A 24,976-nucleotide genomic window follows, 5' to 3' on the forward strand; every position below is an offset into this window, starting at 1 on the left:
CACATATAAAGTTGCTTTGCCTGCCTTAGAGCACATATGAGCATGCTATATTCACATATTCAATTTTTTTACTGCCTTAGCACACATACGAGCATGATCGAATCACATATATAGTTTTTTTCCTGTCTTAAAGCACATCTGAGCATGGTAGAATCACATATAGAGTTTTTTTAGATGCCTTAGAACACATATGAACATGCTATAATCACATATTCAATTTTTTGACTGCCTTAGCACACATATGAGCATGATAGAATCACATATATAGTTTTTTTATTGCCTTAGATCACACATGAGCACATGATAGAATCACATATAGTGTGTAATTTATTTCATTATATTTTGTTTATCAATACTCACTGTTCTTTTCTTGTGTAGGCTGCTAGCGATAATCAGGGTAGTGGAGATGAAGGGACAGATAAAGACAATGAACAAGAAGACGCACAAAATCTTGGCGATGATTAGAGGACTGTGTTGAAGAAGTTCTATTTTTTTTATTTTTCCTAATTCTAATTGTTGAATTGTAAATAATTAAACTTCTTAATTTTAAGGTGGAACGATTAATTGTTGTAGATACTTGTTATATGAATTTTTTTGTGTGGTTTGTTTTTTATTTACAGGAAATATAAATTATACAGGAAATAGAAATTGTACAGTTCTCGGTAATTAATTTTCAAATAATTTTTTTTTAATTTTTTTTCGTGTTTGCGACGGATTAGCGACGGAACCATTCGTCGCTATTCATATTAATCTAGCGACGGAATTAAATCCGTCGCCAAGCCGTGGTCGCCATTTAGTACCGGCGGATTGGCGACGGAATATAACACTCGTTATTCCGTCGCAATTAGCGACGGACCTGGCGACAGAATAATTCCGTCGCCAGTTAGCGTCGAAATATTCGCGACGTAAGCATACTGTCGCCTCATTGTTGCTAATCCGTCGCTAACCATGTTAGTGACAGATTAGCGACGGATTAGCGACGGAATGTGGTCGTCGCTAATCTACTACTTTGTTGTAGTGGGTGAAACATAATTGCAGAACTGGTTTTATATGGACCAATGAAAGAAACGAAAGATTCATGAGCTTACCCAATCAATGGATTGGGCTAAACTTAGTCAAGCCTTCAAAACATGGAAAATTTTAAAACAAGGGTAAGCTGGCTCATTTAGAAAGGGCTAATATTTGATCAAGTCACCATTACAACATTATGAGTATAAAATCTATTTTTTTTATACATTTCTTTTATGTTTGCAGATCGGACTGTACAGATAGGGTGTCAATCGGTCGGGTTTGGTTCGGACCCAGGTGAAATCAGACTTGGACCAGATTTCCAGGTATGGTATTGGGTCTGGACTCGAGTCTAATCGGGTCTACTATAAGAAAAACAATACCCGGATCTGATAAGAACTACATGAACCAAACCCGAACCATACCCAGTAACACATTGCATTTGTGCAATGTGATTGCACCTGATCCTGCCTCAAGTTCACCCTGCCTCGACCTTGTGGCAATGGTCGCCCCCTGTGAGTTTCGAATCATGGCCTTCTCATGTCAGGTGACAAACCAAGTCAGCACCAAGCACAATCTCATATTTAGGTAATTCTTAAGTCTTAGCAACCTATATATGGTTGAGTAGTGACTCTGGATCAGGTGCAATCTATGTCAAAGGGATGCGTCATTTTCACTATGTGTCATGCTAATATGCACAGCATATATACATGAACATTACTTTAAAAAATTCAATAAATTTGTAATGTTTTTTAAAATTATATTAAAAATAAAAAATCTGTGTCCCCGTCTATTTTTTTGAAAAATCTTTGAACTTACCCATTGAAATCCCATTACGTGTTGGGTCACATTCGTATTTTGTGTCAGATTACACCAAAAAAAAAAGTGACCGCCCAATTCACTGCATGACGCATGCTGTTGGATGCTACAGAACATGCGAGTAATCCGTCAATGTTAGTCGGGATAAGGTGCAATCACATTGCACAAATACAATGTGCCGCTGCACCTGATGACCTCCATGCCATCTGTCGTTGGCATATGACAAGGTATACAACAGCAGATGGAGGGCGCTTAGGTATAACAGCACATTGCATTTGTGCAATGTGATTGCACCTGATCCAATTCATTCAATGTCTGTGAGTAGGGGTATCAACGTGTCTGGTAGAATCAGACTTGAACCCAATTTTTTGTCTAATTGGATCCACTATAAGAGAAACCATTCCCGAACGAGATAAGAACTATATGAACCAGACCTGGACCATACTCGGTAAAATAATATTTTTTGTATCATTTTTACATTGAAAATTGAAACTTGAGATTTGCCCAGGTTTGGTATAAAATTTCACGAACTATACCCGGATCCATGTATTAATCAGACTTTCGAGTTCTAATCTTAATTGGGTCTTCTTATTTATCACCATACCTAAACCCTATAGGGTTTGATCTTGGTAAACCTGGCATGTTGACACCCCTATTTGTGAGTGGAGGTGGGCATCGGGCCGAGCTGGCCCGGCCTGGAGATGGCCTAGACCGTTTATTAACATGTTGGGTTTTGGCCTGGTTCTTAACAGGCTCGGGTTTAAAGAGCAGCACATAGCCGCCAAAACCCTCTGCGCCCTACTAAGGACTTTTAGGTTGCACTTTTTTTTGTTAGCCCATAAGGATCAAACACCCATATTCCAAGGCCATACAAACCTGTTACATGAAATACACCAAACCCAAAGCAAGCTACCTCGGCCCATTGGCCCAACGAGCTAATGTGAAGCATAACAGGTTTAGCCCGATCCAGCACAAATCCATTTGTAAATAGTAAGAATTAATAAGTTTTCAACTTTTTATGCACCTAATTAATTATCTTTCTAGTTTTTATAAAATTAATGTAAATAGTTAGGTAAATAGTAATAGTTACCAAGTTACTATGCAATAGTTGATATTTTTTATTTTTTATATTATTAAATAATTAATAAATAACTCAAGCCAATCGAGCAGGCCGACTCATATATAACTGGACGTGTTTTGGCCTGCTACCTAACGGGCCCAAACATAAAACCTTGGTCCAAACCCAGCCCATGGTGGGACAGGTAAGCTTGGCCCATTGTGCTCCCGAGCTCGTTGCCCACCCCTTTATGTAAATATGGCCATCCAAGCCAGGTGATATGTCAAAAATACAAATGTTTGCTGTTCTAAAATTAGCACATTGCCCTTGCCTTTCTCTTTGTGTAATGATGACATCAATATCTTTTGTGGGCCCCACTTTTTTTGGGTACAATGAACGATGATGAAGTGGAAGGTGGCGATTTCAAATCACAACAAAATTTGCATTTACTATTTTAAGGGGAGAAAGAGATCTTGCAATTTAATGGTGGTGTTGAAAGCTATGGATGGTGATGATTTCAAAACAAAACAAAATTTGCATTTATGTTGTTAAGGAGAGGAGCATATCTTGCAATTTACTATCGTTGATTCTGATTTACTTTGCTTGGGGGTTGTGTGAGCAAGGCGGGAGAAGCTAGGTAGAAGATAAGCCCTCCCAAACACCACAGGCCGCTGCAGCTCCGGAGCCATTCACGTCGACTTCACGTAAATATTAATTCAATATTTTTTTATATAATTCAATACTTTTTTATATAATTAAAAATTTATTACTGTTATTCCTATTAATATATATATTGTTTCTTAAAATAAATTAGCAACTATAGAATCTTTTCATTGCAAATGTGAGAAGAATAAATGTGTAGCCCATCAAAAGAAAATCAAGCAACGAAAAACTTTAGTAATTATCAAGCCTGGGATATAAGGAGTCGTAGGAGAAGGCACCTCCATATTCTCTATGAGACTTTCGTACATCATTAGAGAGCGGGTCAACATGACTTACAAGTTATGGATAAAGGTCCCAGAAGATGAGAAGATAGTGTTGCATGAGGCAGTTTATGCAATTATATTTCCTAACTATATTTTGATAAACAGATTAATCCATAAAAAAATGTTAATAAATATATTATGATAATTTGGTATAAGTAGAGTTTGATTTAGACAAGGATATAGCTGAACATCATGCTACCGTGAATAAGCAATGTCAACTATCACACTCAAGGGTGTGAGAATATTTTTACAAGCATTACAAGGTGTTTGAAAACTACGACGAAGCAACAAAACATCCTCTCGAGGGAGTCGACTCTAAAGTGTGGAAAGAGATTTGCAACTTTTTTACCAGAGACTTTTGGAAGATAAATATTGGATATATATATTCATAAGTAACTAAACATTCAAAATTTTAGATTTTCATGAACTAATTGATCTTTCTTTGGTTAATAATGGGCATCAGAGAAAAATTCTGATACTAGTTGATCGTCTTTATACATTCATAGGTTTCACACAAGGGTAAGTTTCTTATTCCTTAACTTTATTTTTTTATATAATAGTATAGTATTAAATATGTTTGATTTAATAGATTCTAAATTTGTTATTTGCATACTAAAATAGACGGGCAAAAACCAATGACAAGTGTATTTTAGAAATAGATGCACATCCATTCAAATTGCAAGACATCATTTGCAGCGAAGTAGAAGACATCTTTGTAAGTAACTCACTTTGTAGCAGCGAAGCAAAATCCACATTCATTCATTCTATTTTGTATATTATCATTAATTATTGATAACCAAACATTAACATCGCGCAAAATAAGCTGCACTTTATGAAGATTGAAAGTGATGAAACATATTCTTCATAAGGAGGCTCATCGATGTCGCAGTGAGACATCTTTGCCAAAGTCCTCGAAGAGCGGTCTCAACATATGATAAGGATGAGTGCATTTGTCATTCCATCCAAAGGTAAAACCCATGTTTCAGAGCTATCTTCTTAGCTGAAGGCGACATAATTAGAGCTCCAACAATTAAGAGAACAACTAGAGCAAGAGAAAGAGGACCAGGAGCGAGAAAGAGAAAAAAAAAGTTCAGAGAACATATATAGACTTTCATAGATTCTCTTAGATAAAATCCTCCATCCTAGATCTCTCTTATTTTCTTATAGATAAGACTGCCAGATGTATATTTGTTGGATGAACATATCGTACTTTTTGATGTCATGTATGTTTTAAGGATACATGTCTGTTTATAATTTTTTTTTTGTTTGACATGTATTAAATCTTTTTCTGTTATAGTTAGTGTGAAATTGATTATTATATATATATATATATTTATTTATTAAATTGAAGTTGATATCCTCTTAAATGTGAAAAGATGTTTTGTCAATGATATCTTTATATTTTTTTTAGATTTTCATGTAAGTGCGGGAAAAGGCAAAAACATTATCGAGCCTTTAATTGCAATGTGATTAAAATATTTCTAAGTTATCATACTGAATTCTTATACTGCTATCATTATCATTAATATTGTCATAATTAAATTGTCGGATTGTAATCATTCTTGAAGTGTGTTTGTTGCAGGTTTGAAGATGATATAAGAAAAAGATTAAAGATGATATATGTTTATTTTTTAAAGTGTATATTTATATTTGAATGCACATTTAAAGTTGAATGTTTGAGATAATTGAAGATGATGAATGCTTGAGAAGGTTAGAAAAGTGTGTTTATTTTTTGAAGTGTATGTTTATATTTGAATGTTTGAGGGGCTTGAAGAGGATGAGCTTGAAGAGGTTGGAGAAGTGTATGTTTATATTTGAATGTATGTTTGAACTTGAATGTTTGAGTGGTTGGAGATGATGAATGCTTGAGGTGGTTGGAGAAGTATGTTTATTTTTTAAGTGTATGTTTATTATTCCGGGCTGATCTTTTAGAATAGGGCATGTGTAGTGCAGAACTCTATTGAGTGAAAAATGCAGCTAGTATAGAAATGTGCGGTATGCCTTCACTTGATTGGTGATGTTCGGTGGTAGTACGGCACACGATAGGCATCAGTATCATCGTTAGTGCATCGTTGTATGGCAACACAGACATGGAGCGTTGTTTGGTTAAGTAGTGCCAGCGGATCAAAGGATGTTACCTTTAGAGATTTGGTTAATGACCTCTCAACTTGCAAGACGTTCCACGTGTAGCGGTTGGATGCATGAGGGTGCATGTGGGTTAGGGTTAATTCCCCTAAATATCACATTAGGTGGTTTCAACTAAATATGGTGACTCAGGGCTAGGCGAGTGAATGCCTAGGCGCCGACGAATGAGTCTGGGTAGCACTCTTCGCTATAGTGTTCAATAATCAACTGGTCTTCGAACTGGGGCTCACAAGGTCTTGTTCCTTCAATTGTGAGGTTTTGCTATGTCGTGCGCATATAGCCACAATACGCTTCATGACATGCAAGGCTATGATAAGTTTGTGTTCCTTTCAAAAGTAATAGCTGGTATGAGACGACTATGCACTAAGTGGCATGTACTACATGGAATGCATATTTGAAAATGTGCTTGATCAACTTTCGCTAGGCAGTTGCGCACGGGATGGTGCCTAGGGCCAATGAAAATGATTCAACAAATGGAAATGTGTTGGTACGCAGTATTTGGCTGCTAGGCTAGCCAGATTAGGCAGCTTGGCGTGTCGCGGGTTTGCAAAGCATTCTATGCCTATGACAATGCGATAGAAAGGCTTGTGGTGGTAAGGAAGTGTCGTCACGCTGCACTAGCTTAATAAAAAAAACAAGCCTGTGATAAATTGGTATTAGAGCAGAAAGAATCATGGCAACCTTGTTGTTTATTGAAGCAGACAGTGATGGTTTATCTTGGTTACACAATTTTGCGCAACTGAAGTGTGATTGACCAAGCACAAAAGCAAGATGTTGGCAGGTTGGTATGAGTCATCTTATCAATGTTAAGCAAAAGTATAAGGTTACTGTTCAGTTGGCTAAGGAAACATGGATAAGCCAAAGTTTCCTACCAGTTGTGTGTTAGGCTCACAGGTGGAGCATGACGTTTACCTTATGCATGCAAAGAATGCACGTTGGATTCGGTTGGATGAATTTGCATCTTTGGGTATGAGAGACTTAATTAAACTTATAGATTCTCTCCCAAGATTGTAGGTTAGCAGAGTGCCCACGTTGAGCAGAATGCTCATTGTTTTGGTCCCTTGAGTTAGCAGATCCTCTATGGATTGTTTGTGCAAAAAAAGTTATTTTTTGTGGCTCATTGATTTCTACAGAAACATTTTGCTAACTTCGAGAGAAAGTTACAACATGCTAGCTCTAGGAGAAGAGTTGCAGCGTTGGGTCAAGGTGCCCTTATGAGGATGAGTGCCCAAGAAGACACTTTAAAGGACCACTTTGGGGCGATATGCAAGAAGGCGTCCTCCACTTGAGGACTAGTTTGGACAGTTGAAAAACCGTAAGTTGGTGCTTAAGAAAGTTGATATCCCTGCAACAGACATTGGTGGTCATTTTTTCTGCAAGAATCACGAAGGGCTTGAAATTTCTCTTGTTGGTGTTGGAAGGCACCTCAATCATGAGCATAAAGATGACATGTTTGTCGTGCGGGCGAGGATGACCCATTTGTATATGCGACTGTACTAAGGTCTCACGAGCAAAAAATGCTCGATGTTGATAAAGCAGAAGACCGTTGTCTAAAGTGATCGAAGGCACATTAAAGAATGAGACTTGGCATGTTAAAGGTTGCAGCGATGGTGGATGTAAACCAGAAGAAGTCGAGTAGGCTGAAGAAAAAAGAGTAAACCAAATATAAGTACAAAGAGAAACTGGCATATCAGTGAAGACTGTGTTCTTACCTTCACCTGCATTATCGAGGATGACAATAGTTTTGGGTGGGGGAGAATGTCCCAGGCCGATCTTTCAGAATAGGGCATGTGCAGTACAAAGCTCTACTGAGTAGAAAATGCATCAAGTGTAGGAACATGGTATGCATTCGCTTGATCGATGATGTGCAATGGTAGCACAACACGTAATAGGCATCAATATCGTCGTTAGTGCATCATTGTAAGGCGACACATACATGGAGTGTGTTGTTTGGTTAAGTAGTGCCGACAGATCAAAGGATGTTACCTTTGAAGATTTGGTTAAGGACCTCTCAGCTTGTAAGATGTCCCATGCATAGCGGTTGGATGCACGGGGGTGCGTGTGGGTTAGGGATAATTCTCTTAGGGATCATATTAGGTGGTTCCAACTAAGTATGGTGACTCAGAGCTAGACAAGTGAATGCCTAGGCACCGACGAATGAGTCTGGGTGGTGCTCTTCGATATGGTGTTCAATCATCAACTGGTGTTCGAAATCGGGGCTGCAAGGTCTTGTTCCTTCAGTGGCGAGGTTTTGCTGTGTCGTGCGCATGAAACCACAATACGCTTCATGACATGCAAGGCTAAGGCAAGTTTCTGCCCCTTTCGAAAGTGATAGCTGGTATGAGATAGCTATGCACTAAGCAACATGGAATGCACATTTAGAAATGCGCTTGATCAACTTTTGCTAGGCAGTTGCACACGAGGTGGTAAGTAGGGTCAATGAAAATGATTCAACAAATATGGAAAGATGTTGGTACACAATATTTGGCCGTTAGGCTAGCCAAATTGCAACGATAAGGAATGCCCATGATAGAGCGATAGAAAGGCTTATGACAGTAAGAAAGGACCATCGCGCCTCATTGACTTATTGAAAAAAGTAAGCCCGTGACATTTATACTTGAATGTATATTTGAAGTTGAATGTTTAAAGGGGTTGAAAATGATAAATGTTTGAGGAGGTTGGAGAAGTGTGTTTGTTTCTTGAAGTATATATTTATATTTGAATGCATGTTTACAGTTAAATGTTTGAGGATGTTGGATAAATATATGTTTATATTTGAATGAATGTATGTTTGAGGATGTTTGAAGTATATATTTGAATTGTATTTCTTATTTTGTTTAATGTAATGTAAAAAAAATAAAACTAATATAAAAATTTATTTTTGTAAGTTTAAGGCCTATACCGGTGACATTTCCGTGTCACTGCTATAGGCCTTAACACTATGTCACCATTACAACCTATAGTAGCGACATAATTGTCATCGTCATAGCCTAAAACGATGACTTCTCAACGTTATAGACTATAACAATGAGTTACTTCTCTCTATTATAACCTAAAATGATGACACAAAAATATCGCCATTATAGATATGTCACCATCATAGGGTGGGTCGCCGCTAGTAGTGTTTTTAGTCTCAGCGTGATTCGTCGCTAGTGCTGGGTCACACATTAATGATGACCTATAAATGTCGCCGTTATTACTCAACTAAGGCAAAAAATTAGCGGCCATTATTTGTCATTTTTATAGACCTATAACGGCGATAAATAAACCAATAGCGGTGATAAATGTCACCGCTATTGACCCTCATCCTTGGAGTGGATGCGATGTACAAAAATTAAATTGTAACTCTAACTCTATTTCTAGATACTTAACTAATTTAGCCGGGGGGCTGTGCAAATCATGGAAAGGCCACCCTCGGATTTTGTTCCCTATGCAGGATGATACCCACATTTTGTATTTTTTTTTAATTATACATGGTAGGAGTCTTTCTAACCCCAACTTGCCTTTAAACGCGGAGCTAGGAAGAGGTCAGGGTGGGCATGTGCCCAGCATGTCCCAAAAATTCTTCAAAGGATTGGGCTACGGTTGGCAGTGCCCACTCTACTAAAAAAGATTTGCCCTATGTGCTCCACAGTTGAGTAATAATTTTTTTTTTACCTTTTTGAATTAAAGTGTAAGTTTTGTTGAGCATTTATGAGCTCTCGCCAAGTGAAAGACTTCAAAAATGGTAGAACCAACCTTACCAGGCAATAAGCATAGGAGTGTTTCTTTCTCTGAGTTGAGATCAAAGGAGTGACTAAGTGCTATGGCTACGTAAGAAAACAAAATAAGTTAGGGAGTGAAGTGACCGATTAACTCACAAAAGAGAAAGCTCGTCAGGGAGCAAAGCGATCGATTCTCTCTTTTATACTATCCCTGGCCATATCTAAACAGAGGTTTGGACATCACCAATCCTCTATTGTTAAACAAACACTACTACTTTAGGGAGCGAAGCGACCGATCAACACAGCAAGCTGATGTAGGTGCCATCCCTGAGTCAGCGATTTTGGGGCTCGCAGCAGCTTCGGGATTAAGAAAGAAATCCCTCTGCAGCTAGCAAGCTGACAAAGGTTCAACCCCTGAGTCAGCGATTAATGGGCATGCTGCGGAGGGGTCTAGCCAATCAAATGACAGCATTGCATGGGGCTCACAATTACATAGTGTGAAATATTGTTACGTGATTAGCTGTGTCACAGTCATGGCACTTAGCAGCTACCTGTATCCCTGCTTTTCTCTCTCCCCTTCAGTTTTATCTTGTGCTTTTCATTTAAAGCTCCTCCTTAAAAATGACAAATCTAATTTATCTCTCTCACAACTGTATTTATGTATTTATGGGTTACTTTATAACAATCATTAGCTTTTTAGCATTAAGGGCTGAAAATGAATTAGATCCAAATTGGATCATAACATATCTGATTCTGAATCCGAAATGGTAGAGTAAAACTTGAATTCAAAAGCACATCCAAGGAGGTAAGAATGAAGCTGGATGTAAAATATTTGTAGTTAACTTGGATCCGGATGAAAAAAAATAAAAGCAAACCTCCTAAGTGCAAAGAAATGCAACCAGATTGGATTTTATGCAAATCAAAATTAGATCTCACTAAAACTAATGATTTGAATCCAATCCGAAGCCAATGATAAATTGTTGTGGCAAATTTGAATCCATACAATAGGAATTTAAATCTTGCTTTGAAGATCTGCATTTGGGAATGAGTAAAAAATAACATGTCAAATTTGGAGCTTTTGGTACCAACCAATATATATATATATATATATATATATATATATATATATATATATATATATATATATATATATATTAAAATGTGTTTATCAGTACACTATTTTTGCTGATTTGAACTCATAGGAGCCGTCAGATCTTCAGATGTTGCTCCTGTTGGTTACTTTTTTTTTCCTTTTCAAACCCCAACCCTAGCAACTCCTACCACCGTCACCACCTCCCCACCCACCGCTGCATCAACGGTGGCCTGGATGGAGGGTGGGCGACTGGAGGACTGACAGAAGGGGCGGGGAGGCAGGCGACCTGGATGGACGATGTTGGCTGGTGGTGCGGTGGTGGTAGAGGTGGTGGGAGGGCAAAGGGGAAAAAAGGAAAGGAGAAAGAAAAAAAAATATAAGAGCCGTTCGATCTAAAGATCAGAAGGCTCCTGTTGATTCAAACTAGCAAATATAGTTTGCTTGTAAAACATATTCTAGTTTAGATTCTGAGCAAGGTGAGATAGAATACGAGCAATTAAATGCCTTGCACAAATGGGCTTGGGTACACCCACCGACGTGCCAATTTAAGCTCAGCTACTAATTCCATACCAAAATTGCCACCTTGCTTTTCTCTTTTTTTTACTCATCTTCAATGCCAGCGGGCACCACCCATCGTCGTCATCTCTCTCTCTCTCTCAAACAGCACAAGAGACTAAGAAAACAGAGACCCCCTCCTACCTTTTAGTATATTTGTTTCTTCCTTCCCATTCGTCCAATTAATCTATCCCTTGGAAGAGCCTCAGATGGATGTTCACAATCAGGAGCCCCACACCGACTCCGACCCCCGTTCCCTCGGCCAAAACGTGCGCGCTGTTACTCTCAAGGTATGCTCTTCGATGGTAAAGGGAATAAAAACAGTTTTTTTAATCAGTGCAATCACATCTCAAGAAAAATGCATGCATCAGTGCAGTTGGATGACGGGATCCTCTTGCCATGGATGAATGATAAGACAGACTGAATCCCCCGTCTCACATTGACATGCATGAAACTGTGCAAATTGAATGATGGGTTTCTTTCATATCACTTTCTTCCTGACATCCTTGGTGCTCATCCTCTCATCGCATGCGATCAAAGAACAATAATCTAATGATCGTTGTCACAAATTTTCTTCTTTTTGATGTTGTTGGTGTTTCTTTTGTCTGTTACACAGCATGCATGCAACAATGCTAGCATCTGACAGCGTTTCTTTCTCCCAATTTTTTTTTATGGAACGATAAAATGTTGTTAAGATAGAAGGATGATAGGTTTCTTTCTCCTTCTTGGTGTTTTTATCCTCACTGCATGCATACGAAACAATGCTAAATTTGTGATTTTTTTTTATGGTTTCTGCAGTTTGAGAACGTGGTGTACAAGATAAACACCAAGGCAAGGAGACAATGGTTGGGGCTGGTGGGCTCAAAGCAGGGGACAGAGAGGACCATCCTCAAGGGCGTATCTGGCACGGTCCGGCCGGGTGAGATGCTAGCCTTACTGGGCCCGTCAGGCTGTGGCAAGACGACCCTCCTGACCGCATTGGCCGGTAGGCTCGGCGGCAAGCTCACCGGCACCATCACCTACAATGCCATGCCCTTCTCCAACCGGGTCAAGCGCACCACTGGGTTCGTGACCCAGGATGACGTGTTAAACCCACACCTGACTGTCACCGAGACCCTCGTCTTCACCGCCTTGCTACGACTCCCCAGCAGCATGACTACACAGGAGAAGAGGCGACACGTTGAGTCGGTCATCGCCGAGCTCGGCCTCGTGACCTGTCGGAACAGCTCTGTCGGAGACGGTCTCCTCAGGGGCGTCTCTGGTGGAGAGAGGAAGAGGGTCAGCATAGGCCAGGAGATGCTGATCAACCCGAGCCTACTGTTGCTGGACGAGCCCACCTCGGGCCTGGACTCGACTACCGCACAGAGGATCGTGTCCACCTTGTCTGGACTCGCTAGGAGTGGCCGGACCGTGATCTTGACCATCCACCAGCCTTCCAGTGGCCTTTTCTATATGTTTAACAAGGTGTTGCTGTTGTCTGATGGGCGCCCTCTCTACTTTGGGGAGGCATCTGCAGCACTGGACTACTTCTCTAGCATTGGCCATGCACCTGATGTTGCCATGAACCCTGCCGATTTCCTGCTTGATCTTGCTAATGGTATGGAGATACATATATGACACCTTTTTCTCTTTCTGTGTGTATTTCCTCCTTGATCTTGTTGGCATATGACAAATATCGCCAGACTTCGCAATGTTTTGCTATCAGTTTAAAATGGTCAAAATATGTTTTAACAAAATTGTATTATTTTATATTTTCCAATGTCATGATTTTTTCGTGATATTTATGTTTCAATTGTGTGTGTATATATATATATATATATATATTATGAACAAAATTTTAGATTTTTTATTATTTTACTCAGATTTTTCTTATTTTTTCACGAAAAAAAGGAGTCATGAGTTTCGAACTGTTGGAATTATAAGTTAGACTCTTTGTATTCCTCCCTCATTTTTGGGAAACTCATTTTACATTAAGGCTTGTTGGAATTATAAGCTAGACTCTTCATATTTCTCCCTCATTTTGGGAACTCATTTTACATTAAGGCTATCTGTAGTTTTTCTATGCAAACTCTTTAGGTTCCTCTCCCATTTATTTTTTCTCCTTGAAAATGTAATAGCTTTTTAGTTTTTCTATGGTAGGAATTTACTATTTAATTAAATTCTGGTTAGGCTTGAATGCTATATATATATATTGCAGTCATGTATCATCATTTTGATAAGCCGTTGAAATGTTTTGAAGCCTTTTGTAGCATTCTTCTTCTCTAGCACCATTTCTGCATGTTTTTCATTCTAGAGAACAATCTTCTTCTCTAGTTTTCTATTTTATTTACAACATACTGGTATCAGAGCTAGAATAACTTCCAACAATATGGTGCAACCACAAGTTCTTTGTTTTGCTGGAAAAAATTATAACAAGTGGAGTATTCAAATAAAGGCGTTCTTTGGTTCTCAAGATCTATGAGACATTGTTGAAAGTGACTTCGATGTGATGGACAATGTGGAGGGCATCACTCCACGACAACAAACTGAGTTGAAGGAAAGCAGAAAAAGAACAATAAGACATTGTTCTATATTTATCAAGCTATTGATGAAGGCATTTTCGAAAGGATATCTACGACGACATTGACAAAGCAAGCATGTGATACTCTCTATATAACATATAAAGGAGAAGACAAGGTAAAAATGGTGAGACTCCAAACTCTTAGAAGTGAATTTGATTCTTTAAAAATGAAAGAATCTATAACTATTGAAGTATTTTTCAATTGAGTCTTCTCCATTGTTAATCAAATGCGAGTAAATGGTGAAAAACTTGAAGATCAAAGAGTTGTTGAAAAGATATTGAGAAGCTTAACTCGCAAGTTTGAACATATTGTTGTTGCTATAAAAGATTCCAAAGACTTATCCACCTTGTCCATTGATAGTTTAATGTGATCACTTCAATCCCATGAACTTCGTATAAAACAATTTGATTCTCTTCCAACCGAGCAAGCTTTGCAGACACATCTCTCTATTCGTGGTGGTACTCGAGGACAAAGAGAAAAGGGAAGAGGAAGAGGAAGAGAAAGAGGATATGGAAGTGGTAGAAATCAAGAGATGAAAGAAGATGATTGTGATTCATCTTATTCTATGCGAGGTCGAGGTCGTGGTCACTCCCTCTCACAAGTTCAATGCTTTCATTGTCAGAAGTATGGTCACACCATAAAGTTCTGTAGAAAGAGATTGACAGAAGAAAACCAAAAAGAGGTAACTTTTATGCATGAGAAAAATAAAATTCTTGATGATGATATTCTCTTTCTTGCTTGTGATACCAAAGAAGAAACACATGATGAAGTATGGTATATTGATAGTGGTTGTAGTAACCACATGACTGAAAACAAAAAATTATTTGTGGACTTAAATGAAATGGTCCAAACTGAAGTTAGAACATGTAATGATAATAGGCTTGCTGTCAAGAGACGTGGTGATATTCCTGTTAAAACTAACAATGGCAGCAAGCACATCACTGATGTTTTCTATGTTTCAGGCCTCAAACACAATCTCTTGAGTGTTGGGCAACTTATTCTAAAAGGATATGATCTTCATTTCAAAGGAGAAATATGTGAAATCAAGGACAAGAAGAATACTCTCATAGTCGAGGTGAAAATGACTCAAAACAAAATGTTTCCATTTATATTTCAAAGTGTTGTTCTTCCTTGCTTCAATACTATTATTAAAGATCCATCAAGGTTATGGCATCTTCGATATGTGTATTTAAATTTCAGTTCTTTATCTCTCATGTGCAAAAAACATATGGTCAGAGGCATGCCTAACATTCATCAGCAAGACAAAATTTGTGAAGGTTGTGTTCTTGGAAAACATCATAGAGACTCTTTTTCTGGTGGCAAATCTTGGCGAGTATCAAAACTACTTGAGTTGGTTCATTCTGATCTATGTGGCCCTATGAATCAGTGACATGTGCTATCTATCTTCTTAATCGTGCCCCCACTAAAAGTGTTCAAGACCTAACTCCTCAAGAAGCTTGGAGTGGGCAAAAACCATGTGTTTCTCATTTGAAAGTATTTGACAGCATATGTTATTCTCATATTCTCGATGAACAGAGGAGCAAGCTTGAAGATAAATCTGAAAAATGTATCCATGTTGGGTACAGTGAATGCTCAAAGGCTTATAAGTTTTACAATCCAATCACTAAGAAAATTATCATAAGCAAAGATGTAAAATTCAATGAAGAAGAATCTTGAATTTGGGATGGCGAGAATGAAAATAAAAATTCACATTTCATCAATAAGGAGGAGAGTCATGAACCTAATGGTGATGGAGGCGAAAGAGATACTTCACTCTCCTCTCCATCTATGCATTTATCATCGTCTTCCTCATCTTTAAGGAGTTCTGAATCTCCTCCTATGAAGATAAGAAGTCTTCAAGAAATTTATGAAACAACAAGAAGAAATCTTGAGGAAGATTTGGTAAATTTTGCTTTATTTGCGGACCCCGATCCAATTACCTATGAAGAAGCATCTCAAGAAGAAAAGTGAAGAATTGTTATGAATCAAGAAATGAACTCCATTAAAAGAAAGCATACTTGGGAGTTGACTGAGCTTCTAAGAGGACACAAATCTATTGGCGTCAAGTGGGTATATAAAACAAAGTCAACTCAAATGGAGAAGTTGAAAAATGCAAAGCTCGACTGGTGGTAAAAGGTTACAAGCAAAGGTATGACGTTGATTTTAATGAAGTTTTTGCTCCTGTAGCTCGCCTTGAAACAATTCGCATGGTGATAGCTTTGGCTGCTCAAAGAAAATGGAAGGTCTATCAAATGGATGTTAAATCAGCTTTCTTGAATGGTTTTCTTGAAGAAGAAGTGTATATTGATCAACGTCCGGGTTATGTGAAGAAGGATGAAGAAAAAAAAGTGTGTCGATTGAAGAAGGCTTTATATGGGCTGAAACAAGCACCAAGGGCCGGGTATAGTCGCATTGATGGATATTTCTTGAAGAATGGTTTCAAACGGTGTCCTTTCGAGCATACTCTCTTCATCAAAGAAGGCAATCAAGGAGAGTTTTTAGTCATATGCTTATATGTTGATGATTTAATAATTACCGGCATTAGTGCAAGCATGTGTGAAAATTTCAAGAAGGATATGATGCACAAATTTGAAATGACTGACATGGGGCTTCTCTATTTTTTTCTGGGCATTGAAGTAAAGCAAGCCGAAGATGGAATATTCATATCTCAAAAAAGGTATGCTGAAAATATATTGAAGAAGTTCAGAATGGAGGGTGCTACACCTCTTAATACTCCCATGAAAGTTGGATTGAAACTTAGCAAAAATGATGGTGAGAGAAAGATCGATGCAACTCTCTATAGAAGCCTTGTTGGTAGTCTTATATACTTGACTGCTATAAGACCTGATCTTATGTTTGTTGTCAGCATGATTAGCAGATTCATGGAATCTCCTTCTAATACTCATTGGGACAAAGGCAAAAGAATTTTGAGATATGTGCGTGGCACTATCGATTATGGAATTCATTATAAATGTGTCAAAGATTCAAAATTGGTGGGTTTTTGTGATAGTGATTGAGGTGAAAATAGAGATGATAGTAAAAGCACTTCAGGTTTCATTTTTCACATTGGCTCAGGTGCAATCTCGTGGGCATCGAAGAAGCAAGCTGTTGTTGCTCTCTCCACAATCGAAGCTGAGTATATTTCATTGGCTCTTTCTAGTTGTCAGGCTCTCTGGCTAAGGTGGATTCTTCATGAGCTGAAGCATCCTTAATGGGAAAACACTCCTTTGTTTTGTGACAACAGTTCAACCATAGCACTCACCAAAAATCCAGTTTTTTTATGGCAAAAGCAAGCATATTCAAATCAAGTATCATTTCATTAGAGACTTGGTCAAAGATGGAGATGTCAATGTCAAGTTTTGCAAGACCCAAGACCAAGTGACTGCTATCTTTACAAAAGCATTGAAGAATGAAACTTTCAATAAATTGAGAGAGAAATTAGGTGTCATTATAGTCTAGCTTAAGAGGGCCAGTTGGAATTATAAGCTAGACTCTTCGTATTCCTCCCTCATTTTTGAGAAACTCATTTTACATTAAGGCTTGTTAGAATTATAAGCTAGACACTTCGTATTCCTCCCTCATTTTGGGAACTCGTTTTACATTAAGGCTATCTGCAGTTTTTCTATGCAAACTCTTTGGGTTCCTTTCCCATTTATTTCTTTTCCTCATGGTTTTAAAACTCGCAGAGTCAACTCGGTGACTCGGCTCGGCTCGGCTCGACTCGGCCCCCTAGCGAGTCAACCCAGCAGGGTAAACTCAGCTTGCCTTGACTCGGCTTGACTCGGTCGAGTTCTGGGATATTTGAAATTTGATTTTTTGGGTATTTCAAAATAACAATTTAATAATAAATAATAAATTACAAGACAAACAAGTTCAAAGATACAATAATCTATCAATCTTTATGTGTTGATTAAACATATTGGCAAAAAAAAATGATTCAAAGATCTAACAAAAAAGTGAAGCATACACGTATCGGTGCTTGTACTTCATGTTCTGGTGTTGGGTGCCTTTGAGTGTTGTTTTATGAACACATATCATATCCTTCATTGTATATAAAAATACATTTTTGTACAAAGTCTGTATCACACCTGTGCATAACAATGTGTACCCTGTCATCCTTATTTTTTGACAAAAACACACATATCATACCAGTTGTGCTGATCTTGTACAATATGCTTGTACATGTATCCATGTGACAGCATTTCCCTTGGTCATAATTGAAATTTCTTCTGGTGATTCATTCTCTTATTGTTGTTTTACCTTATTGCAACTAATTCAATCTGGCTTTTTATGCAAGATGATGTGTTGTTGTTCTCAATGAGGTGAGATCACTAGAAAGGAAAGCTAACAAAAGCTAGGGTGTCTTCTGGAGAAGTTTAGCTGAAATTCATAAACCATTCTATTTAGAAACTTGAGTTTAAGTATGTTTCTAGACTCAGTTACATGGGGCGTTCATTGAATACCAAAGACATGCTTGTTATGAAGAAGTTTCTTCATGTAACTTGATCTTTCCATGTGACCTTGTTATGAAGAAGTTTGTACTTTTTCTATTCTGAACTTGCAATTTTTTATTGTCAACTCTTTAGACTATATGTTTACTGAAAAACATGGTTTGAGACAAATTATATTGTTTTTCTTTTAAAATCAAAAGTTAACAAAACCCGGTCCGAGTCACCGAGTTGACCCGCCGAGTCACGAGTCAATAAAGAACGAGTCGAGTTCCAAGTCACGGGTTTGAAAACCTTGCTTTTTCTTGAAAATGTAATAACTTTTTAGTTTTCCTATGACAGAAATTTACTATGTAATTAAATTCTGGTTGGGCTTGAATGCTATATATATATATATATATATATATATATATATATATATATATATATATATATATCAGCCATGCATCATCATTTTGATAAGTCGTTGGAATGTTTTGAAGCCTTTTGTAGCCTTCTTCTTTTCTAGCACCATTTCTGCATGTTTTTCATTCTAGAGAACAATCTTCTTCTCTAGTTTGCTGTTTTATTTTCAACACGAACCCATGGGTGATCATCCCTTTCTGTGAAGCTGAAGGTGTGGTTTTCTAAAATTTTACCAAAAAATGGTGCATTTCAGAAAGAAATAGTAGATACAGTTGATGGTAGATCAGGTAAAATCACATTGAACACATTAGTGGCCGGGGCAATCTTTGGATGGTTAGGGAGGAGCTGGATCACGACTTAAGACTGCCCACCATTTGGGTTAGGTCGGTCCATGCTCCTCTTAGTTAGGGGATGTGCTTCTTTATGTTCTTCTATATAATCTTCTTTTCTTTGCTGGATGGAGGTGTGATATCTCATCACTCACTCACAATCAATGTAAACTGTTATACACTATTTATTTTGTTTTTTAAAAAAAGTTATTTTTTTTCTGTCGATATTTTGATAAAAAGCCCAAAGGGGACTCCGTTTGTCCCGCAGCTAGGAGCAGCTAGTGCATGCCACCCTGTGTTGGGACGTTTCACGTTCAAAACCCAATGGTATAGTTGTATAAGTGGTAGGTGCCTGTCTAACCCCATACTTAAAAAAAAAGATATTCTGATAAAAAACAGGATAAAGTATAAAAATTTTCAATTTCTCACAAGATATTGGTTGCCTTTTTCTTCCCATCTAAAACTTCGTGCATCAACACATGAATGGATGCATCTGTACAGGCATCTCTTCAGATGTAATGATGATGGATCAGAAGGCTGTGAAGAAGGCGTTGGTCACAGCATACGTCGAGCATCTGGATATCAGAGTTCGGCAGGAGGCTCACGGTGTGGTTGAGGCCATGGAGAACGAAGAAGACGAGGAGCTGAAGAGTGCTGGTTGTGGGAGGAGACGGTTTCAGACCAGTTGGTGGCAGCAATTCACAATTCTGATCAGGAGAGGAGTGAAGGAGAGGAAGCATGAGTTATTCTCTTGGCATAAAGCCTTCCAAGTTTTGGCCGTTGCCTTCCTTTCTGGTATCCTGTGGTGGAAATCTGACATCTCTAACTTGCAAGATCAGGTAAATGTTTAATTGCAAAGTTGGAATTAATAGGAAAAGGTTGTTTTGACCAAGTCTGACCGGTGGATGTGTTTTATCGTGATCAAATGAGTAGGAATAGACCTTTTAAATGTATTCTTTTAAGTAAAAATGTGAATTTTTGGATGGTTGAAAATTTGATAAATTGTAGGCTATTGATAATTTTTGATCCTCGGAAAATAAAAAATGCACGTTGAGAAAAATGACCCAAGGGTCAGTTTCCACTTAAACAAACATGTAAATCACATTTGGAGGGTTATATGTGCCAAAAGGAAAAATAATTGTATAGTTTTGCCCATGAGAGGGTATTAAACATGCATTATCGCTATATATATATATATATATATATATATATATATATATATATATATATATATATATATATATATATATATATATATATATATATATGAATGCTTCTATGATGGTACTGTACCACCATAACTTACGATGGTACACACTTGATTTACGTAGATCTAAGCTCTAAATCTAACATTCAGATGATGCTTATCGTGTCTTATTTACTATTTTCTTGTGTTAAAGTTGACTCAATAATACCATTTCTAAACCACCCCTATTTACCATCTCAAAAATGAAATTCATGGTGTATTAGACATGATAAATTTTTTAACATATTAAATGCACCATACTAAACACATTTGTACGATTATATTTACCATTTGGGGACTAGATCCATACAAACAAGATCCTATAAGTTATGATGGTGCCGAACAGCCATATATTATCTCTCTCTCTCTCTCTCTAATAGTGGCTGCAATTGATTATATCTACAATAAACTTAGCAAAATCCAGTTTTTATCTTTTTTGTTTTTTTGATAAATCTGACCCCATTGATATGATGTACATGCTTCATTTGCTAGGGAGTTGGCTTTTGGGTCACTGGAATCTGACGTATGTATAGTTTTTTTTTTAAGTGCCGCAAATAATTGATACCCCATAAACGTACCAATTTTTTTTACTCTAGGCAAATGTATTTTTCATAAAAAAACACATTGAATGGTCAATTCTCACTCAATCGACCATACTGAACATATCTACAAAATAGATTGAGACAAAATTAGTTGCAGCATGAGATTCTAATTATATATATATATATCACTTATTCTTAAACTATGTCACATGGATACAACTGCAAATATAGGCATACAACCATTTATTAAGGTTTCATTATGACTAATATATAAGGGGGATACTGAAATATATAAGAGTCAAAATGGCGTATCTTTGTGACATGGCTTCTAAACAGTCTTCTCTCTTAATCTAATGTAAACAGATGGTATATATATTTAGACACACATGCACACATTCTCATTTACTAACATGTTTGGAGGGATACATTGCAATAGATTCCAAACCTTGACATAATCATCCTCATGATATTCGTGCAATTGTAAGCATGAAGCCCAACAAATTTTATGGATTTGCAAAATTGAAAGACAATCCATCATAATGTTAATTTTTTTTTATTGCTGCTGGACATCTGCAGGTGGGTCTCCTATTCTTCTGCACCTCATTCTGGGGCTTCTTCCCCATGTTTGAAGCCCTCTTTAAATTCCCAGAGGAACACAGGATGCTCATGAAAGAGAGAGCTTCGGGCATGTACCGCCTCTCATCCTACTTCATGGCACAATTGGCTGCAGACCTGCCCACGGAATTGGTCCTCCCCACCATCTACACGATCATAACCTACTGGATGGGAGGTCTCAATCCCTCTGCTGCTCACTTTTTCATGACTCTCTTGGGCATCCTCTTCAGCGTGCTTGTCTCCGAAGGCCTCGGCCTGATGCTTGGTGCGCTGGTCATGGATATCAAAGCTGCAAACACACTAGCTGCAGTCATCATGCTCCTCTTTACCCTAGCAGCAGGGTACTATGTTCAGAAAGTGCCCGCCTTCATCTCATGGGTCAAGTACATCTCCGTGAGCTTTCACACATTGAAACTACTACTACGTGCACAGTACTCCCCAGACCAGACCTATGAGTGCAGACCTGGGGTCACCTGCCGTGTTGCGGACTTCAACATGATCAAGGTCATGGGCATGGATCACCCTGGTATCAGTGCCGGTGCGCTAGGCTTGATGTTCATCGGTTATCGTCTCATTGCATATTTGTCGTTGATGCGCGTCGGAAAGCCACCCAGATGAGCAAAGCCCAACAATAGCAGGGCAGCAGTAGCATCAGTACCAGCACCATATTTATGCTTATGAAGACTCAAACATGAGAATCAGTTGATAGAAGATAGGATTGCTGTTCCTTTGTTATATAATAAAGAGAAAATGGACTGTAAGAGGAAGGGGTCTGATTGGACCTAGTGATGCAATGTTATGGGGGAAGTTGGCTTTTCACATGTTTTTACTGCTTAATGATGATGTCTGCCGGTTATTGTATTGCTCAAATCAATGGTTGCAAAGAGAGGGAGGATCAGGTAAAATGTGATTACACGCATTTGGTCTGCTGCTACACCTGATAAACTAATGTCTTTGAGATACATCGATGGTGTGTGATCAAATGAAGCAGAGTCTTTGAAATACAGCTTGTCAGCTGTCGGGCTCAACAGCAGATGGTGGGTAATCAAGTGCAGCAGCAGACTTAAAGTGTGTGTGCTGCTGCACATTGCACTTAATCTAAATTCTTGCAAAGAAAGCTTAACTTGATATCAAGGGTGTGTTCCTCATGTAAGGCGGAGTAGCACTGATGTGGCATGAGGCCCACACTCATATATGAGGTTCTCCAACGTTGTATACGAGATCCTTGCTTTTTGAAAATCATTGAACACATTTTCAAGGGAGAACAAAGGTTCTAGTTTCTCAGGCCTGACCTAAGCGGGTTGGGCCAGAGATTCTCGATTCTTAAAGCTGAGGATCTCAAAACAGATCCTTGTCTTGAGAACAACTCTCAAACACATCACCCCCACCGAAGGGAAGCCGGTTTTCCTTAAAGAATGTTGAGGAGAGAAAGTGCTTCTCTATGTGAAAAGGGGTAAAATGCATTTTTGATAGAAAACATATATTTTTGCATTTATTGTATTTAAATGAATTTTAAAGAAGAAATTCAAGTATGATGATAGTATCGATAAATTTAAAGTGAGGTTAGTAGTTAAAGGATTTTCTCAGAAAGAATGGTTAGATTATGTTAACACATATTCACTTATTATAAAATTTACTTCGATAAAGATAATTCTCGTTATTGTAGTTCACTATGACTTAGATTTATATCAAATGGATGTTAAAACCACTTTTATTAATGGTAAGTTAAAAGAAACCATTTTTATGAAACAACCTAAAAGTTATATAATAAAAGGCAAAGAAGATAAAGTATATAGATTGAAAAAATCTTATATGGACTCAAGCAATCACCATGTCAGTGGTACTTAAAGTTTCATAAGATAATTACGTAATTAGGGTTTGTGTCAAATAAATTTGACCACTGTGTTTATGTCTGAAAAAGTGAGAGTAAATTTGTTATTCTCATTATATGTAAATGACATTCTTTTGATTGAAAACGACAACGATATAATTGTCAAAATCAAGTCATAGTTAAATTCTTAGTTCAAAATTAAAGACATGGGAGAGTCATCCTATGTTCTTGAAATTAAAAACACTCGAGATAGAAATTCTAAACTTTTAACATTGAGTCAAGAAAGATATATAAATGATATACTCAAGAAATTTAAAATGAGTGATTACAAGCTTGTTAGAATACATGTGAAAAAATCTATCAAATTGAGTAAGAATGATAGTCTTGATGATGGACAAGAAAGACTGAATGTCCCTTTATGCACAAGTTGTTGGAAACTTGATGTATGCTATCCACAAGGCCTAATATTAGCTTTGTTGTTGGCCTCGTTAGTCGCTACCAAAGTAATCCTAGTTATTCTCACTGGTAAGCAGTAAAAAAATATTTTGATATTTAAAATAAACTATAAACTTGAAATTATGTTTTCAAGATGATGCTTTAGAATTAACTCGATATTCTGATGCTGACTTTTGCAGACAGTAAAGATGATAGTAATTCTACTTCTAAATAAGTTTTTCCTCTCAGAGGAGAAACAATTTTCCTTTCTTGTAAGAAACAAGGTTGTGTAGCTCAGCATACTCAGGAAGCAAAACATATTGCATGCAATGCAACTGCCATATTTACCGTTTGGATAAGCTGCTTCATTAATGATTTAAAGCAGGATATAACCAATGGGCCAGTTCAAATTTATTGTAATAACTAGGCTGCCATATTTCTTATGAAGAGTGGAGCGAATAATTCAAAAAGTAAATATATAATGGTAAAATATTATTATATTCATGATATTATTGAAAAAAATGAAATCAAAGTTAGTTATCTACATCTGATATAATTGCTGATATCTTAATAAAGGGCATATCAGAGAAAATATTGTTGAAACATGTATCCTGTTTGGGATTAAGATATATCTGATAAGACATATGGCTGAATGAATAACTAAAGTATATAACTCATTTCAGAAACATTGATGCAAGTGAAATACTCCAATAGTGAGAGGTAAAATCCTACATTGTGATTATTTTTACATGGCCAAGTGGGAGATGTTAGTCATACATGACCATAGTGGCCATGTTTCATGCGTTGAGGAGAGAGGCGGGCCCACTCTCTCTCCAATGCTTGAAACTGTTTGGTGGAGTGCTTTATCCAAATAAAGCACATTTGAACATGCTTCATTTGGATAAGCATAAGGGTGAAACTTTTTACCAATTTTCTCTCCTTAGAGAGAAAATCAGTAAGTCCCATAACAACTAGGTAACAACCCATGGGGGTGAAAACCGCTAGCTTATATCTCTCCCATATAAGGGAGATGATGGACTCATAAAACATATACGAAAACTGAGAGAGCAGACACCCTCCTGAAGAAGGCCTGTTATGACCTTACCTCTCTGCTATTCTTTCCTTCATTTGCTCACATCAGGTTACGAGATCCCTTTATTCTCAATGTCTTTGAATTTGGCCATACACCTAGACTTA

At 37.6% G+C, this 24,976-nt stretch overlaps 1 protein-coding gene across 1 annotated transcript; it reads left to right on the forward strand.

The window, feature by feature from the left end:
• Nucleotides 1–11,517: 11,517 nt before the first annotated feature.
• On the forward strand, nucleotides 11,518–22,131 carry LOC149834627 (ABC transporter G family member 14-like). The gene is made up of 4 exons (XM_090010216.1): nucleotides 11,518–11,657; nucleotides 12,166–12,964; nucleotides 19,612–19,949; nucleotides 21,475–22,131. Exons 1-4 carry the CDS (start codon nucleotides 11,577–11,579, stop codon nucleotides 22,129–22,131), a joined length of 1,875 nt encoding a protein of 624 aa, XP_089866342.1. The 5' UTR covers nucleotides 11,518–11,576.
• Nucleotides 22,132–24,976: the final 2,845 nt, after the last annotated feature.

The sequence above is a fragment of the Nuphar pumila genome, chromosome 6 (genome assembly GCF_984573655.1).
Source record: "Nuphar pumila chromosome 6, dmNupPumi1.hap1.1, whole genome shotgun sequence".
NCBI classification, from domain to species: domain Eukaryota; kingdom Viridiplantae; phylum Streptophyta; class Magnoliopsida; order Nymphaeales; family Nymphaeaceae; genus Nuphar; species Nuphar pumila.